Source organism: Amblyomma americanum, chromosome 5 (assembly GCF_052857255.1).
Source record: "Amblyomma americanum isolate KBUSLIRL-KWMA chromosome 5, ASM5285725v1, whole genome shotgun sequence".
NCBI classification, from domain to species: domain Eukaryota; kingdom Metazoa; phylum Arthropoda; class Arachnida; order Ixodida; family Ixodidae; genus Amblyomma; species Amblyomma americanum.
The window spans coordinates 23,762,130-23,781,302 of record NC_135501.1 but is presented as its reverse complement, the minus strand read 5'-3'; the positions used below and the strand labels follow the sequence as shown (position 1 = coordinate 23,781,302).

The following is a 19,173-nucleotide window of genomic DNA, read 5'->3' as shown; positions in this document are numbered from 1 at the left end:
AGGCCTACCGAACTGTAGTTAAATAAAAGTCAAGAAAAAGTGGCTTTTCCTCATCAGAGAACCTTCTTTCAGCCAGTGGTGTCCACTGATTCTTATGAACCTGCTAGAGTGACAAAGCAGAGAGTGGCAGATGGAAGGGGACAATCCGTTCCCTCTGTGGTCATTGTGACAGCCCTCCCCGCATTGCCACGCTTGCAGGGTCATGAGGATCAACCGACACCATTGGCTAGAAGGGGTCCTTTGATGGGGAAAAGCCGCATTTTTCTTGACTTGTATCTGACTATAGCTAACTTTTTAAAATATTCACTTCAAGAAATAAAGTGTCAATTCAAATGTTGCAGATTACCTTGGAAACTAGCCTGCTGAAATGTTTCCAACAAGGTAATGTTTATATACTTTTTTGCTAGCCCTAAAAGAAAGTATGCAAAATTCAAAATCTGCCACTTTACAGCGGTGCTACTTGACCACTCCAAGACATGCTGTCAGAGAAAAAAAAACTCATTTATCTCCGGAATGCTATCTCTAATGGGCTCGGCGTTTGCACTCAGCATGTGATATAAGTGAATTTTTCTCTGTAATCACACGGTAGATTTTGAATTTTGTGAATTTTCTTTCAGGGCTAGTAAGAAAAGCTACATAAATGGTACCTTATTGGAAATATTTTAGCTGTCTGTTTTTCCAGGTGATCTAACTTTTGAACTGACACTTTTTCTCAAAGCAAGTACTTAAAAAGTTAGCTAGTTAGGCTTTATAAAAAAAATAACAAACTTTGCATAACAAAAAAAAAAACTGCAACTGTGCCAACCAACTTTCCACGCCACTGATTTGGTTACATTTAATTGGGACACGGACAGCTGGTATCATACTACCTTAATATAAATTGGAAGGCCAAATAAATAAATATTGTATGAATCTGGACCCACCAAGTTTACGAGTGAGACAGCTGACCAAAAAGCGTTGCAAGGTTATGGTTGAAGATCTTGCCCTGTATTCATACAGTTAGGCGCAATATTACCAGTTTAACGAGATCCCAAATTCCATTCCACACAGAAAATTTAATAAATCTAGATGGAGTCATCGTCTGCAATGAGACTTTGATGTTTTCTGTGTACCACACCATGTGACCACACATAGGTGTTATAAGCTAGCAGTTGTGAAATATATAGTCTTTTCCTCTCAAAGTGTAGTATACTTTATTATTTGCATTTACGTCTTTTCGAAGCAACTTCTTTTTTGTTACAAGGGAGCTTATGTTGGAGAGCATTGCTAGCTTTGCATCAACACAAGAAATGGCAGAACCATGAGGCAGCCCTTGTAGCATGCCATGTGCATGTTGGCACATTTTCATGTAGTTCTAGAGAAACATGAGCATGTAGGTATGTGTATAACACACACAACCAAATGTAACAATCCTGATGGAATGTGCCAAAATGACAATCGCATTGTTGAACAAAATTGTTTTGCAGTTGACGCAATGCTTGGTTTCAATTTCAAACTTTACCTGTGTGTGATTGCCACAGTTCTCACCCATCACTGCTTCCAGAATTTGGGTACATTGAAGCGTGTGTTCATTGGTTAAAAAAAACATTTTCGAAACTATTTTGTGGCACTTTGAATGCAAGCCCTGCGGGATAGGGCATTTTGCATGCCGGGCACCTACAAAACTTAAGGTTCTCGAAGCTCAGCTGTGGGTCCTTTTAACCCCCTAGCTGACTTGAACGAGCCAGGACCGTCTAAGCTGACTGTCATTTCTGGCTAATGACAAGTCCAGCTTGTCATGTGCTTTCTGACACTCTCTGTTCTGTTTAAGGCTAGTAGAGCTCATCCAAAGCATTTTTCTGGTTTGCCAACATATGGCAGCACGGGTACCGAGTGACCATTTGGTACCATTTTAGAAAAAAGATTTGTCCGTTAGAGGGCTAAGCAGCGCTGTCCTGGCACATGAACCGGATGTCTGTTTTCATGAAGCATTTCGAGTGCACTTTGTGAGAGAAAAAAAGAAGGGGGTGAAAAGAGGGAAACAGCTGAAGCTTTTGTTCAGGCATTCTTTGTTATTCGTGTGCAGCATCTTCAGGCTCTGTTATTGCTTTCTTTGTGTGGCGCAGGAAACAGCCCTGCCATTATGCTGGTCACCTGTGTACACTGCCGCAGTTCATTGTGGTTCACGTGTGCATCACTGCATGTCACGTGGGCTTAGCAGATAATGCTGGGTCGTTTTAGCGCTCTATCATTTGGTCCTTACAGCATACACCGTTTCAAAATGGAGTAGATTTGCAATACAAAAGTAATTATGCCCTTATTACAGATCTTTCTTCACCTTGGAGGTTTCCCTCAGACATTGAACCAACACCATTTCCACTTAAGAGTTGCCACGCACAGTTGTGGATCTTGTTGTTTGAGAGAAGCTTTAATATGTAGCAGCGACACTTCAAAAAAAAGGCCTTGTCTTAAAATTGGTCCTCCATGATGTGGTGCTCTTAAGTGAGCTTACTTTGTCAGGGAATCCATTTTTTTTATTTTAGTGACTATTGAATGTTTTCATTACTTTCATTGTGCAGTTATCTAGGTCATGATAAGGCCAGCTGTGAAAACTTGCGTGGTGTAGGCATAAAATTGTTCAGGCGTTGCAGCATCAATGCTGGTTGAAAAAATTTCAATTCTTAGAAGGTTAAAAGCCATGGTGCTGACTCTTGGGGCACTGATTATGTTTTGTTAGGACAGTTTACCTTTGTACTTTTGATGTTGTTTTAAGAAACATAGTTACCAAAGTCTTTTTTGTCCTATGCAAGCTCATAACTTGATTGCTTTGGAAGAAGTTTCATATTGCCAGCTTTTTATTTTTAATTTTTAAAGTATTTTTGTCCTGTGGACTGGGGATTGGCAAGGCTCCAGTACTGCTGATGAAAGGTGACTAGTCCATATCAAAGTCTGCTATGCCGCACAGGCTAGCTATTATTCTGTGTCCTTAGTAATCATTTTTGTTTTTTTTTTTTGGTGGGCATGTAAAGTTTTAATTCACCAGGTCTAGTTTTGTGGCCTCAGTCACTAAATAATGCTAGCTTGAATAAGGGCAAAGCATTTTGCAAAATCCAATCATTCATATTCTTACTTTTGGTGTGAAGTTACGTATTGAGTCAACCAGCTGTAAGTCACTTCTTTTCTGCTGCACCATTTCTTAAGTTTCCATGCATGGAATGGTGCGGGCATAGAGAAAGCTGCTGGAGCAGACTAAATCCTGAGCACAAAAAGAAAAAAATTAACACAACAGGTTGCAGACACTTCCAGTAACAGGAATTGGTACATTTTTCAGTGCATAGTTTTTTTGCTTTGCTTTAGAAAAGTCCAACGAGAGTTGGTGCTTCTGAATTGCATTATGGGCATTTCATTTCATACTCACAGTGTACGTCAAGTGGCAGTACTAAATTGTGAAAGTATTAACTGATGAAAAAGTGAAGCCACCATTGTTGTGCTCACTGACCCTTTGAACTGAAGATTTCCATAGCCTGGTATTTTATTGTTCGCTTCCAAATTGTTTTATTTTGCTGTTCATGCTTCATTTGTATCATTTTGTACCAGTAGTATTTGATTCCTTCTGCAGTTATTGAATCTTGTTTGAGTATTTTTCTACTCCCCTGCTTGCAGGAAAAAAATTTTTTTTGCTGTATTTATTTTCTTGCACATTGGTAGCTGAGAGACCAGGTTGCAGTGTCCCTGCCTGGTATTCATGATTACTCTTGTTCTGAGTAGTTTGTTGCGCATTGTTGCATCGCAGAAGATGAGCACAGCAACTCCCAGCTGGTCTGCTGCTGTGGCAGTATTGCTAGTGCTCCTCCTACAGTTCTTTCTCTATTGGTTGCACTGCACAATGGCCAAACTACACGAGCATTGTCTGGGATGAGCGTTGGGCTGCCAAGTATGGCATTCCAGTGTCTTCTCAGGTACACGGCTGTATGACTTGCGGGTGACATGTGATGGTACGTCACCCAGCAGCTCGCAAGCACTCTCTTGTGATGTGAAGCAAGAGCTTAAAGGCAGCATTCCTGCCAGGGCATGTGCTGAAAATGTCTGTTGTCATCCAAGACTCCAGAACTTTGCCCTGGCAGCCCACCTCTCAGTCAGGGGCACAGGTCCCCTCTGGTTGTCATATATTGTGGAAGACCTGAATTGTGGACCAGGATAGTCATAACACAGGCGGTGGTGTAGATAACTAGTCGGAACTCAACTGAGCACACTTTAGGGTGCAGAGAGTATGACTGCCTGCGGTGTGGCCCGTGCTTGGCTTTTGCTAAGTTCGTAGCTTCTTCGTGTGCTTGTCTGTGTAATGCTGCAAAATTAATATTTGTCCTTGGTGGCACTAACAAGTGCACGAGGACAGGAGGGGACATCACGGGCATTAACTTCCAACCATTTGTTTACTGATTGAAGCATGCATGTGTGCACTTCTGTTTACAGTGTCATCCATTGAAAAGCTAACATAAGGTGACCACTCTCAGCTACAAGCTTTCTTTGCATGTCACCATTATTGATGGCACACTAACAGCTGGCCTTCTGTCCTACCCTGTGATTTTGCAGACATCACCTTGGGACAGCACAGAAACAGAAGGCTCTCTCTTGTACACAGTCTAGAGCAATGAAACATCAACTGTTGGTGGTGGTGGAAAACTCTATTTAGAGAGGCTAACTGGGAGACAGGCCCTTGTGGACAGGGTCCTGAGTCCAGGACTCCACTATCTTCAGGCCCGCGTGATCACCTGTCGCTGATCACTCAGGACAGAGCAGCTTCTCGTGAGGTGGCAGTGGGGTAGGGTATAGGTGGCCCACTACTCCTACTGTTGAACTGGCCATATAAATTTGTCACGTTCAAAGGAGATGCGATGCAGTCGAATTTGATGGGCACCGCAGACATTCGTTGTTGTGTGAATTCAGTTTTTACCGGCACTGTCTGGAGCAGTTTCAAAAGCAAAGGCTGAGCACGGCCATCTCGCGGGGACATCAAAGAAAACATTTTTTCTACAAGCATTTAGCAAAGGTATTTTTCGAGTCTGTTACTATGCCACGTTCCGATTTGTACGCAGGGTGGAACATTTTTTGGCACTGTGTTGGTACATTTAATTCCCGGTGCATTTACAGTATTCCCTTAGACCCCAGTGATCGCAGATGTGACTAGCTTGGAGTTTTCATTGTAACTGAGACCCCCCTGTACACTGTGGGCTGAGGAAACAGCATGACGAGAGACGGCGTTCAAAGCATGTGTTGAGAGATTTTAAATTTGGAATGTACAGCGGTGCTGACTGAACTGCTTAGGGTGGCACAGCACACCCTAAATGTGCTGTATCCAAGTGTATCCAAGGCAGAACCGTGCGGAGTTCTGTACTACTACGGAACCAAGTGAACAGCATTTCATGCATGCCATCTTACTGCCCCGGGTTATTTGTCACTAGGAATGCACTCCATAACGGCACCGCTTCCTTCATGTGTTGGTTGTACTGTGTTGCAGAGACTCCATCCACTGCTCTTTCAGTGTGTGGTCTCCGAAACGGCAACGGTGAACAAACTGGCCTAGCATGCACCAGCTCTGTCCACTTGTTTCATAGTTCCTATAGTAGATGGTGCAGTGCTACCAATGTGTTATGAGGCTAGTCTTTCAGAGAATCTCCCCACAGTTGGGAAAGTAAAAATGCAGCTGGTGCTTTTGTGTGTGCTTCTGAGAATTTGTGGCGCCCCTTTTATGCTCTGTTGTCTTGTGTGTACATAGATTCACTTTCTTGTGGACAAGTATATCAAGTGTTTTCAAACATTACTTGCTGCTGTCCTGTCTTCTTCTTCGACAAAGGAGAGAGAATGAAAAGGAAACGCAGGGATGTTAACCAGATGTGAGTCTCCGGTTTGCTACCCTACACTGGGGATGGGGGATAGGGGTTAGAAAGATGACAGAGAGGAAAACGCAAAAAAAAAAGGAACGTGCACACATGGAGACACACACACACAAGGCGTTCCAGTTAAAGTCTTTCACACAGGCCGGTAGATTGTAAGAAGAGCAAAAGCGCTTGCAAGGCCTTCTTCTGCGACGGTAGGTCCTTTCGATGTTGTAGAATTCTTTTTTCGGATAGCGGTTGGTCATCCAGTTGGTCAAGTTCGTGGCTAAGGCATGCCCTCTGTGAACTGTACTGCGGGCAGGAGCACAATATATGGCTAATTGATTCTTCATGGCCGCAGTGGTCACAGGTTGGGGTGTCGGACATCCCTATGCGGAAGGCATAGGCTTTAGTAAAGGCGACACTCAACCAAAGTCGATATAAAAGCGTGGCGTCTCTACGGCGAAGCTGTGATGGCGCTCGAAGACTTAATGTTGGATCAAGTGAGTACAGTCGCGTATTTCTTAAATGTGGCTCATTCCATTGCGACAAGCTAGCTCCACTGGTACTAAACAAAACCAACTGGCAACTGGTCTTAGCTGGTTTTTAGCTTTGATTAGTTCAACTATGTTATGGATTAATTCCCAGTTGGTACTAGCTAGCAATTGGTCACAACTGCTGGGACCAGTTGAACTAGGTCCCAGGTCCTGCTGGGGCCAGGAACTAGGTTCAATTGGGACCCACTGTCACCTGGTTCCAATGTGGAATTTTTCCATAACAGTCGAACTGGTCCCAGCTGCTACCAACTAAGGCCATCATCGGGAACAGTGCCATTCTCTTCATTTGTTGGCTCTGCGGGACACTTTCCTTGCAGTTGGTGCATCTGCAGAACCCTTTGATGCCCACTTATAGGGGGCTAAACATGTGGCACTGGCTCATCTATTTGTGGACCATAGGTACAGCGCTTGAAAGCCATACTCTGCTGTGCTGCACTGCGTGAGCGACATCTAGGGAGGATGCCTGGCTTCAGACATTGCATCTGTGAGCTTGGTCTGAGCATCAAGCATGAGCTATTTCGATCCAGGTGCTCCCGCCTGATGTCGCTCGCTTGCTGCGGAGCACAGGGTAGCAAAACACTCGAGCGCTCTAGACTGGTCTGTGGATTGCTGTACTTAGGGTCCACAAATAAGCCAGTGGCATACGTTCAGCCCACTATAAATTAACTTCAAAAGGTTCTACAGGTGCACCAACTGCAAGGAAAGTTTGCAGCACAAGAGATATTTTTTCACTTATTGCACTCTTGAAGATTACTTGTTTTTTTGGTGAGTACGTTGTTCATTCCTGTTTGTTGCAAACACTCTTCAGTGAGCATTGGTGCACTTAGTGCCTGCTCTGGAAGGTACATTTAACTACTTGAACTAGAAATTTTTGCATTTTTCCCAACAGACAATGCACACTACCAGTGATTATGGGAACATTTTACTGGGGATGTGTGTTTGGCCAGCAAATAATGTGTGGCTGCCAGAATGACAGCGATAACAACCTAGGCTGTGCTTCAATTAATAGCTGGACATTCAAGCAGTAACCAGAGCAATGACAAACGGTCTGTGTGGGTGTTGTTTTTGTGTCTCGTTTTGTAAAAAGTTAAGTGCGTTGAACCATCATGAACAACCTACTAGGCCCAATTATCGCCATTTTTGACAATGGGAAGAAAATCAATTGCAGTCCAACCAACTGGGCCAACCAATTGGACCCATTAGGTAAGGCATTTACTCCACCCAGGTAATATTAACAAAATAGAACTCACAATTAAGTTGCGCAAAATATGCAGCATCAGAAATATTTCTACCATTTAACATATTATTAATCTGCAAAAGAAAAACCGATTTGTGAGGACTGCAGGGAGACACTGTCTGCTGCCAATCAACATTTTTAATGCGGAATTGAAATTAGCATATTTTTATGGAAATCAAGGCCAACAGACACGCATACATCACACACGAGAAACACTACAAATTCAGACCCTAGTAGCATACATCCAGGGAACATACTTCTGCTCCAGCTCATATATCCCATTTATGAGGCTCTCATGCCAGGGCCAGTGGCACTTGCCCACTGAGCACAGTTAATTTAATTTCGATCGCAGTAGTGGTGGGGATGATGAATACAATTTAGTGGGTTAAGCTGCTGATAGCTCTTAATATAAGAACGAGATTAGTTCTGCCTTGTATAAATATGCAAACATTCATATGGATACAGTGGGTGCAGCTGGGCAGACCAATTGAATGCAATGGGTAAGACCAACTTGGCTCACCAACTAGAATCCCAGTTGGTCCAATTGGTTAGTCTATTTGGACTGTCCAATTGAAACACCATTTCAATTGGAACCAGTTGGAAACTGAACTGGTCCAGTTGGCACCAAATGGAAACTGAACAGATTCAATTGGTTGCAGTTTCTTTTTTTTTTTTTTGTCTCCACAAGCACCGCACCACGTGTCTATCTCGTGGTACCTGACTCTATATGCCTTAGTCCGCAAAAATCCCATGCTGGCCTCAAACAACAAAGAGCTTCCCCTACAATTATCATAGATATTTTCTTTGGCAATTTCCTGCTTGAAAACCCTGTATGTTCCCAGTGCCGATTTCGTCGGCATCCATGTTTTCCACAGAGCTCTCTCTGTTTCTTTAACCTTTTTCTTAACCGATAATTGCTGATTTGCCCCCTACTGCTGTCCAGACATTAGCTTGTCAATTTTCTAGTTCGCTTTCTCTATTTCGTATCAACATTCCTCATATACAGGTATCTGAGAACTTTCCTAGCCCACTGCTTTTTCCTTATTTTTCTCAATCGCTTCTCAAATGCAATCTTACTGCTAGCTTCTCTGCTCTCGAGCGACGCCCATCCCATATCACCCTGTACACCCTGATTTGGTGCATTGCCATGTGCTCCCATAGCTAGCTTCCCTATGCCGCGTTGTTTGATTTCTAACCTACGCCACGTTTAATTTCTAACCTTGCTTGAACATCTGGTCACATGCACAGGACCGGATTACCGAAAGTCAGGCTAGGAACCATCACCCCCTTTCCAGATCCCTCTCACCACTTCATACCTAATGTAATCCCACAGTGCCCTATTTTTCATGACAGCTGCATTCCTACTAGCTTTATTCATTACATATTTTTCATGCTCTGTCAAATGCTCAGCGCCGTTATTTATCCACACCCCAAGATACTTGTACTCACCACTATTTCTAGCGTGAACCCCTGTATTCTATGCTCGCCGACCTCATCATTAAATATCATAACTGCAGATTTTTCCTTACTAAACTTGAAACCTAATCTATCTCCCTCTGTACTACATATGTCTATCAACTTCTGCAAATCTTCCTTGCTGTCAGCCATTAGCACAATATCATCGGCATATATTAGTCGCGCTAAAGACTGTTTAATTCATTCCCCATGCTTGGAAAAAACAAAGGTGGAAGCCTAGTCCGCTCCTATCTAGCTTGGTCTCCAACCCTTGCAGGTACAACATGAACAACAAAGGGGAGAGAGGACATCCGTGCCTAAGCCCCCGCTTTATCTCTGCAGGCCCTGATACATTTTTTTCCCATTTTATAAGCACTCTCTTACCTGTATATATATCTTTTAAAAGATTAATTACTCCATCTTCCACATCCAATGTACCCAGCATGTCCCACAGATAATCTTGAATAACGCTGTCGTAGGCTCCCCTAATATCCATAAATGCTAGCCATAGGGGCCTGTGTTTCTTTTTCGGCAATCTCTATACACTGCGTCAATGAAAACAGATTGTCCTCCAACCTCCTTTGCTTCCGGAACCCATTCTGTAGCTCCCCTAGCACCCCCTCGTTCAGCACCCAAGCCTGCATCCAGTCCTTTATAATCTGCATCACCACACTGTAAACCACAGACGCCACTGTTAGGTCTCTTCAATGTTGTCTCTTGCTACGAGTCTCTACGGTGATGAGGTGCCATCTGGTTTGTTGTTCAGAAACTAGTTTTACTTTTCTGTGCACATTTCAATTTCCCCATGAGGCGCGAATTTTTTGCAGTGCCCTTGAAGCCGAGGTTACGGTGTAGGCAGCTCCAAGCATGGCGTCGAGCACGGGGACGGTACGTGCGCGCTCAGAAAAACTTTGCCACATGCGATTCTGCTGCATTGGCAGCAGATATTTTCGAAGCGTCGAGTTTCAGGGCCCCTGATGATGGGATTTCGGTTCGGACGCTGAAAAGGCACAAACAGAGCCTGGAATATTGACTTGTTACTTGTATTTGTATAATTTTTCTCGGTTTTTCCTGAGATATTAGTTACAATTTGTATTTTTAAAAAGCACGCTTATCAAGCTTTATTTTGGCACATAACATAATACTTCCAATTTTTTTTTGTGAGAGACTAAAAATCATATCAAGGACACACTGAAATCAGCCTTTTCAAAGAGCATAAAAGAAAAAATTTCTAGCTCAAAAAGTATTTAAGTTATAACTTTTACATGCTAGTGCCAAGTTATAAAAAGTATTTGAATCATTTTGTAATTTCTAAAATTTTTAAATATTTTGGCGAGTTATTGTCATGTAAATAAAAATACTTTGTTCCCTTTGTTGTCGTTTTTTTTTTCACAGTATTTAAAGCAAGTATTTCTGTTGGAATAAATTTGATTAAAAAGCGCATCTCATTTCAATCATTGTTATGCATTTTGTATACTTTTTCCTATCATACTTTTTTCTAGAAAAAATACTTGTCTTAGACCTATGAAAAACAGTCCTTTCTCCCGTGGTAATGAAAGAGTTAAAGTCACCAGCCATAATAATTTTCTGGCCAGAAGTATGTCCAAACAAGTAGTCAAACAATGGGTCTAGATACATAGTGTCGGTATTTGGAGGCCTGTAGTAAGCTCCAACATGAACAACGTTGTCAATTAAATGGGAGTTGCACCATACAGCGTCGACGCCTGTCACTTGCAGCATGGCAGAGTCCCAGCCCAGCTGCACACCCAGATGGCCGCACCCGGTGCGGACCGCACACCCCTTGCGATGCCACTGCAGGGTGACCTACTACAGAACGAAATGGTGGCCCGAAGAACTATTACGAATAAGAGTAATTTTCAACAACCTGGGAAGGGAACAACAGTTATTTAGGCAGCTGGAAATTGGCAAGTTGATGGGGAATACGAGAGAGAACTATAGTGGAGAATAATTATAGGATGAGGTGGAGTGCCTTGGAGGGTACTCTCGGGTCAGGAATATTAGCTACCAGTAAACCTGTAGAGGAAAGTGTGTAATAGCTGTAATACTATAACTTAAATTTGGGTTCACTTGCCACATAGCGCTATCAGCATACATGAACGCAGCGAAACAAACAGGACGGGCAATAACATACAACCGAACTTTTACTGCATGAAACCAGGCATTATAAGCACTTTCTTAACAGTCAAGAAGAGGTATAAAACCTCTGACATAAAGGAAGCATCCTGTTTGTCTCCTTGCGTCCGTGTCTGTTTAGCGCCATGTGGTAAGTGAACCGTCGCCAACTCGCCCAAGCTTCCAGTCTGTTAAATGTGGGGCTAATGGAAAGCCTTGGATTTAAACTGAGGACAATCAGTGAGCTGCGGGATGTAAAATGACAGCTGAGCACAGGGTCAGGGAACGAATGCTAGTTAATGTGCTGCAATCGAGAAAGAAAAAATTCAGGGGGCACTTTGTTGACCTAAAGTGCAGTGAGGCGAAAGCCTTTAGCGTGGTGTTGCTGCTCGTGTCACTGATGTGTGGTTGAGATGTTAATTAAGTATACAATTGTTTGTGAATCTTAAATGCTGGAGACACTGGAGGGCATTTGGGAGGCATCCGCCTTTCTGCAAACACACTCCAGCGTCCTAGACGAGGAGAACTGCATATGCATTGGCAGGAAGTAGCGTAGGAAGTAGGTAGCAGGAAGTAACTGACCAGGTAAGACACTCACATCCTGTCTGCCGCTGTTGATAAACAGCGGAAATGGAATACGCTATTGATGAGCTTCACTTGGGGAAATCGCCAGGTCCTGATGGGATAACAGCGGAATTTTATAAGGCGTTCAAAAGCGAAACTGCTCTCATTTTACTACGCGTTTATGAAGAGTCATTTAGATTGGGTTTTTTACCACCGTCGTTTTCTCGTGCGCATACAGTACTTATACCGAAAACTGACAATCCTGCTAAGCTTAAGCAAATTACTGGTTATCGGCCGATAACGCTTAATAATGTTGATTATAAAATTTTTATTAAAGTAGTAGCTGAACGTTTACAGTCAGTTATGGACATCTTGGTCGGCCCCCACCAGACGTGTGGAATTTAAGGGCGGACCATCTTGTTAACCGAGACCTCACAGACAGAATTGCCATGAGAGCATCTGCGCAGCAAGGCTACCCATTGTCACCGCTACTTTTCGTGTACCTAGAGCCACTTTGCCGGAATGTAATAAATAACAGCTCTATTCGTGGTTTTGAATTATAAGCATGTGAAATTAAAGTCTTGGCTTATGCTGATGGTGTGGCAATTTTTTGTAGCGATCACAGCAGCATAGAACATGCGATGTCGGTTGTTCGCAGATTTTGTGATGTAACCAATAGCGTTGTTAATCTGGACAAATGTGTGGGCCTTTGGCACGGGAACTGGACATCAGCGCCTTTGTTTCATGCAAGTGTAAAATGGTCACATGTCCCTTCCAAGTACCTAGGTGTTCCTCTTGACAAGTATCGAGATAACGATGACTTTTGGAAACTTTTGGAAAGAGAAAATTCGAGAACTGTCCGCGCGTACACAGAAATGGTTGGGAAAGGAGCTGTCTATATTCGCATGCGCAAACATATGTAGTGTATACCTGGTTTCAAAACTGTGCTATTTGTTGCAGGTCCTTTCGTGCTCTCGACTTAACATTCAAAAGTTTCATCGTCTCTTCGCCGTTTTTGTTCGTCAGTCCACATGGGACAGGACTAAACGAGACAATTTATTTCTGCGTTTGAGAAAAGGGGGTCTTTCTTTGCCACACTTGTACCTGAGGCAGGTGGTGTCAAGATTTATGTTTCTTCGAGATAAACGCGACCCTTTCCTGCAGACTTTTATTCAAGTGAGGCTTTCTTCGGCTTTTCCAAATTACGTTATTTCCACTGTAGACGGGATGCGATACAGTGCAAGTAGATTTTTGAAGGAAGTGGTCTCTGCTTTCTGAATGCTCGGTTCAGTTTGGAATACCTTTCAAATGTCACGCGTAAGAAATTGCTAAAAGATTTGCTTGACTGTCTTCCCTGAGCCAATATATCGATCTCTGTATAGCGGAGGCCAAGGAGGAAATGTTTTAAGATGAGTATGGAAAATGGTGGTGCCAGCGGGTGTGAAGACGGTTTTCTTCAAGTTGCACACTGGTACGTTGCCGGTTAAAACATGGATGGAGGAGAAGGGATTGTTTTTACCATGGGGTGCTGACTGCTTGTTATGTCACAAACCAGACTCAATAGAACACGTCTTTATTGATTGATGGGATGCGCTGCTGTTTTGGGACGTGCTCCAGCATACAATAAAGAAAGACTTACCCTTGACGCCGTATAGGATACGATTCCTGGACATTGAGCTGGATCTTTATAAATACTATGTAATTTTCCTTCTTGGCCTGCACAGCATTTGGCGAAGCAGGATGGCTGTGCGGCACTGCGATGAAGATGCGTGGTTCGTCCGAAATTACTTCAAAGAAAACATATTTAAGCTGCGTTCACTGAAGTGTACAAAGAGCTATGTTTTGGAGATGAAGTTATCGAGTTGATGGGAGAGTTGTGTTCTTTGAAACAGTTTTAATTTTCTCACGTGAGTGAAACGCATGTCCGCTGTTGATGTTTGAGAATGTAGCGTAGAACATGTTTGTGATCTGTTGTAAACTGTCGAAACAGGCAATAAAGACAAAAAACAAAAAGCAGGAAGTAGTGTAGTCGTTAGCACGCTCAGTTCTGGAATGGAAGGATGGTTGTTCGAATCCCATCATGCGCAAAGATTTTTTTTCTTATCAAGTTGAAGAGTGTCACGGACAGGCGGACACCGCGAGTGTGAGCCATTAAAGGCTTTTGCCTTAAAATGGGCAGGGCACATAGCTGGGGGCGGCACGTACTTACATTCCCAGGTGAAAATTCAAAGTGGGTTCACTAAATTTAAAGTGGTTTATGGAACAGGTACCACTTGCAGGTGGAACCACTTGAGCAAGTGGGACCATTTGACATTTGGAACTACTAGGTCTAAAAAAAAATCATGGAAATTTCAATCACAATCAATTGAATATTTCAATTGGTACCAACTGGGTTTTGAAATTGGTTTCAAATCATATTTAAGGTGCAAAATAAAAACTGATATGAGAGGACTGCAGGGCAATGCTCAGCCTTGGTACCCACATTTTCACTTCACTTCACTTTAATACCTTAAAAACCCTCGTTAGAGGGTATTACATAAGGGGTGGGGCACATAGAAATGAAAAACAGAAAGACTAACAGATAAGTTGAAAGTTATACAAATATAAGATTATCACTAAGCAAGTACACGCGTGATTTCTTCGATGAACAATGATTGGCATGTGATAGCAGCAAGTTCACGGGGAAGGCCGTTCCAGTCGTTCGCGGTCCGGGGGAAGAATGATGAAGAAAATTTAGTGGTGCGGGCGCGAGGTCGTGACACTTGCTGCTGATGGCCGGTGCGGAGGGAGATGCGTGGTGGTGGTGCGCAGATGTAGGGTTCCTGTCGTAGCTCAGAGTAAAAAAACTTGTGAAACAAACATAAACTAGCAATGTAGCGGCGATGAGCAAGGGTAGGTAGGCTGGACTGTGATTTGAGGGATGATATGCTGATATCAAAAGAATACGATGAATGAATGAATCTAGTTGCTTGGTTTTGAACTGCTTCAATTGAATTACAGAGATATGCTTGCTTTGGAGACCAGATGGGAGATGCGTATTCTAATTTTGATTGGACTAATGATTTGTATGCGAGGAGCTTGACATGCTGAGGTGCAGAGCGTAGGTGACGCTTTAAGAATCCTAGTGTTCTGTTGGCGGATGATATGATGTTTGAAATATGCGTATTCCATGTAAGATCATGACAAATATCAACACCAAGGTATTTGTATGATTGGACAAGATCGAGAGGAACGTTAGATATGCTGTATTGGAACAGAAGAGGGTAACGGCGACGATGGAACGACATATATTTGCATTTACTTGTGTTAAGTGTCATTAGCCATTCACTGCACCAGTCTTGTACATGAGTTAAATTATTTTGAAGGGATTGTTGGTCAAAGGTGTTAGTGACTGTTCTGTAAATAACACAATCATCAGCAAACATCCGAATATGGCAATCTAATTTCTCAGGTAGGTCGTTAATATAAATTAGAAACAAGAGTGGCCCAAGGACGGATCCTTGGGGCACGCCTGAGGAGACTGGTAGGAGGTCAGACATTTGGTTATTGACAACGACTGATTGGAAGCGGTGAGTTAAGAATTCTTTTATCCATGCTAGTATGTCGGGATGCAAGTTTAGGCGAGAGAGTTTCAGAAATAAGTGGTTATGAGGTACCTTGTCAAATGCTTTAGCGAAGTCGAGAAAAATTGCGTCAGTTTGGAGGTTAGCATCAAGATTGGCATGCAAGTCATGAACGTAAAGTGCTAGTTGACTTTCACATGAGTATCCTTTGCGAAATCCGTGCTGCGAAGGGTGAAAAAAGTTATTTGAATCCAGAAAATGCATTGTTAAAGAATAAATGACGTATTCCATGAGTTTACATGTATGCTGGTGAGTGATATGGGTCGGTAATTAAGTGGTGAATCTTTGTTACCCGACTTGTGGACCGGAACGACCTTCCCCACTTTCCAGTCATGGGGTATGACACCTGTAGAAAGAGACTGAGAACAGCAGGCATAAAAATTTGGCAGAAGTATGGTTAACGTTTTTTAGTACCTTGGTGTTGATTTCGTCAAAGCCGGCAGATGATGACAGTTTTAGTTTATCTATGAGACATGATATGCCGGCCTCAGAGAAAGTAACGGCTGGCATTAAACTTCTTTGGTCATTTGCTATCATGAGGGGGGGCGGTTCCTGTTTATGAGTGAATACAGATGCGAAGGCAGAATTAAATATGTTAGCACACTCGACATCAGAAACAGCACGCCCGGAATCATCAGTTAAGGTAATAGTGTGTAGATTATTTGAGCCAGATGTCATCTAGGTGATTTCTTCATTCGGTTTTGATTTTCAGCGATTTTAGAACCTTTTGGCTCTTAGTAGTTTTCAGGTGTGTTTGCCGCCATGTCATGAGCAGCCTCTTATTTGCCCCTTTTGGCCCTGCAATTTTAGTCTCTCTCGCACGGTTTTAGATCTTTTTTACCCTTTTTTTGGCTTTATTTTCCCCTAGCAAATTGTTAGTGCCCTGCTTTTTGCTCCCTAGTTTCATTCCTCGCCTTGTACTGCGGTTTAAGGCCCTTTGGCTCTTGTTTTTGTGTTTTTGTTGCAAAATGCCGGTGCCTTGTCTTATCGTTCATCATTGACTTGCACTGCGTTGTTGTTTGTTATTAGCAGTCATCCTTGTGCGCTGTTGCAGCCTCTTCTTTTCGCCTTTAAATATCTTATCCCGCGTATCAATTCCAGCAGTAGCGGCATCATGCGTTCCCTTCCATTTCCTGTATAAGTATCCCCTTTCCGCAATAAAAATTCAGTTGAAGTCAGCGCTGTGGTGTCTTGTCTCGCTTCGTCCCCGTCTTTATTCGCGCTGTATCGCATTATGGAAAATTACCAACTAGCCCGATCTGCCACTCTTGCAAGTTTTAAAACCACTTGATATTTTCACCTGGGTTGGTAGCGCGGGCACTGAAATTGGATGTATTGAACAGTTTATGCTGTGGTCGTAGTAAGATACGAAGAAACAATCGAAAGAGTACACAATACGCAAAAAAAAAAAAATGGCGCACTGACACAGCAAGACCAGCTCAAGGTAAGCTGATGCTTGTCCGACACTTTCGGGATTTGCGCGCGTACCGATACAGAAAAATCGCTGCTGCAGAAAAACGAACTTTCTGACAGGACAAACAACAGCGCAGACCAAAAATGAGCAAGTGGGGCTACGTTTGGAAGTACAACTCACTTTTATGTAGCGAGCAGCGAGGTGTAGTGAGCAGGCTTCGAGCTGTTTTACCATGAATTCACCATGTTTCACCACGTTTCACCAACTTGCCCAAATCGCAGCTTTAATTCGAATTCAACAGAAGTGATGTAGCACCGATAGACAATTAACTGATTGTAAATGATATTTTGATGAAGCATGATCGTACCGGAGACGCTAATGATGCACTAGGAGTCTAGGACCCAAACTGCGACCCTAACGAAGTGCCAAAGGGTACCTCACCTGACAGACTGCCTGCGCCTCGCGTACTCTAGCCTCGCCCTCGCGTAGGCTCCCTACCCTCGCGGACCGACCAGCGCCGTTCAAATCACGTGGCAGCTACCGCGTCACACGCAAGGTCACACGTTTGAGATCACGTGTCGAACCTTCTCCCCTTAATCCTTCTCTTGGTGAAACGAAGTCGATCCAAAAACTACATAAAATTAAAATTGAACTCGGAATGTAAATTTTAAGTTTTAATTTTGACAAAAAAAGACATTTTTAGCGTTCACTTTAAAACGATAAGTTTCAGCAGTTTCAGTACACGAGACTGGCCTCCCTAGTGGGCGCAACGCGCGCAGCACTCATCATGGCGCCGTGCTTGAAGTACGCAAAGTACGCCATGGAGTACGCGACGTTGTTTGTGCGGGCGTAAACTTTCGATTTTTGCGCGAACATTAGGTGATCAAATAAGTGCGCCTTGTTGTGCCGAGAGCAGGGAGTGTGCAATGGCTCAAGGTGGTTCTCTGTTCCCGGCGTACGCGTCCACAAAAGCGGCTGCCACGGAGGGCGACGCTCGGCCGACGCTGGTCCCAAGTTCACCCACCCAAACGCAGGAGGCAGCGGCGGACAAATCGGAAACTTCGAATAGTTAGTGTCACTGATCTCTTCGCTTCTTTTCTCTAGCACTTGACCAAATGCCCAGTTTCAGATGATGGCACATTGGTTGCAACGTTAACTGAATTAATATCGTTTCGAACGAACCGAAAACAAGCCATACAAGAGCCGTTGAACTCGCGTCTCTTGCACTTTGGCTACCTAACGCCGCATTTTGTGTCCTTGGTGTTAAACTGACACTCTCAACGTACAACCGGTCTTTTCTTCCTTCTGCTGTGAAGCGACTTTTGCAAAATTTCTTTGTCGACGACAGGTGGAGGCTTTGCCTTGAACGCAGGAAACAGACTCTTGATGAGCTTGTAGGGAATGGTGTCTGGCGGTGGAACGCTACCCGAAGATGTCGAGATTGACGTGGCGCTTTCAGGGTGTCTAAAACGTAGCATCACCTGCGCAAAGGCAGGCTGGAGAGGAAACGTGAAAAGTGAACGCATATGCGACGCGAAACGAAGCACCGTCCATTCTGTAGAGGACGGGAGTGAATTGCTCGATACGTTGGCCGACTGGGGGCCCATTCCTTGGAGTCAGTGCCAAGCGTGTGCTTCCGCGGTCCACGGTCAGAGAAGATGAACAAATGCAGCGCCATTGTGAAGGAGGTTCCGCCTCGCAGGAAAAGCGGCTTCTAGGTTTTTTAACTGTCTGTTGTCGCACAACTGTCGCAACAACTGCATTGTTGCATTATCGCTTTGTGGAGCGAACTCTCAGATGCATACCCTGCTGAGCCTGGGGCTGCTACTTCCGTTCCCAGGACTTGTTGTTTTACTTTTATAAAAGCGTTTGTATTTGCAACTGAATGTTGCACGCTGTGAATCCGCATACCGTTTAGAACGCACCTTGGACATTGTGTACAAACACGCTGAACGTAAAAGCGCAAAAAACAAGGACATAGAATAAGACACACAACACAAGCTGGGGATGACTGCGTAAGTGCTCCGTCAATTCTGCTCTCACAAAAAGAGATGTACTATCTTTTATCGTTCAAGTTTGACGCTCGATGACTGTCATCTATCTTTCGCTACTCTGTGGTAATGCCTTGCAGGCATTATCGAGAGTATAAAATTCTGTTTCTTGCATGTAATAAAGATCGGTTGGAAGTGAGCGCTCGTGTTGTGTGTCTTATTCTACGTCCTTGTTTTTTGCGCTTTTACGTTCAGCATGGAAAACCAACTCGCCCAAACTCGGCCTTTATTGTACAAACACGCTCAGTTGGTTTGCTGTGTGCCCCATAGAATTTTTTCCAAAG

At 43.6% G+C, this 19,173-nt stretch overlaps 1 protein-coding gene and 1 long non-coding RNA gene across 4 annotated transcripts in view; one reads left to right on the top strand and one right to left on the bottom strand.

The window, feature by feature from the left end:
- Positions 1 to 5,993: 5,993 nt before the first annotated feature.
- LOC144132326 (uncharacterized) lies at positions 5,994 to 17,273 on the bottom strand. Its single transcript, XR_013314781.1, has 4 exons — positions 17,019 to 17,273; positions 13,441 to 13,555; positions 9,681 to 10,104; positions 5,994 to 6,244 (listed from the first exon to the last, which is right to left on the bottom strand). It is a non-coding gene; the product is annotated as an uncharacterized LOC144132326 (long non-coding RNA).
- A 335-nt stretch (positions 17,274 to 17,608) lies between these two features.
- LOC144132329 (nuclear exosome regulator NRDE2) overlaps positions 17,609 to 19,173 on the top strand; it is a 383,545-nt gene continuing 381,980 nt past the window's right edge. For all 3 annotated transcript variants that reach the window (XM_077664653.1, XM_077664654.1, XM_077664652.1), the window contains exon 1: positions 17,609 to 17,906. In XM_077664653.1, coding sequence (XP_077520779.1) covers positions 17,765 to 17,906 — 142 coding nt within the window. In that variant the 5' untranslated portion in view covers positions 17,609 to 17,764. The remainder of the gene's footprint in view (positions 17,907 to 19,173) is intronic.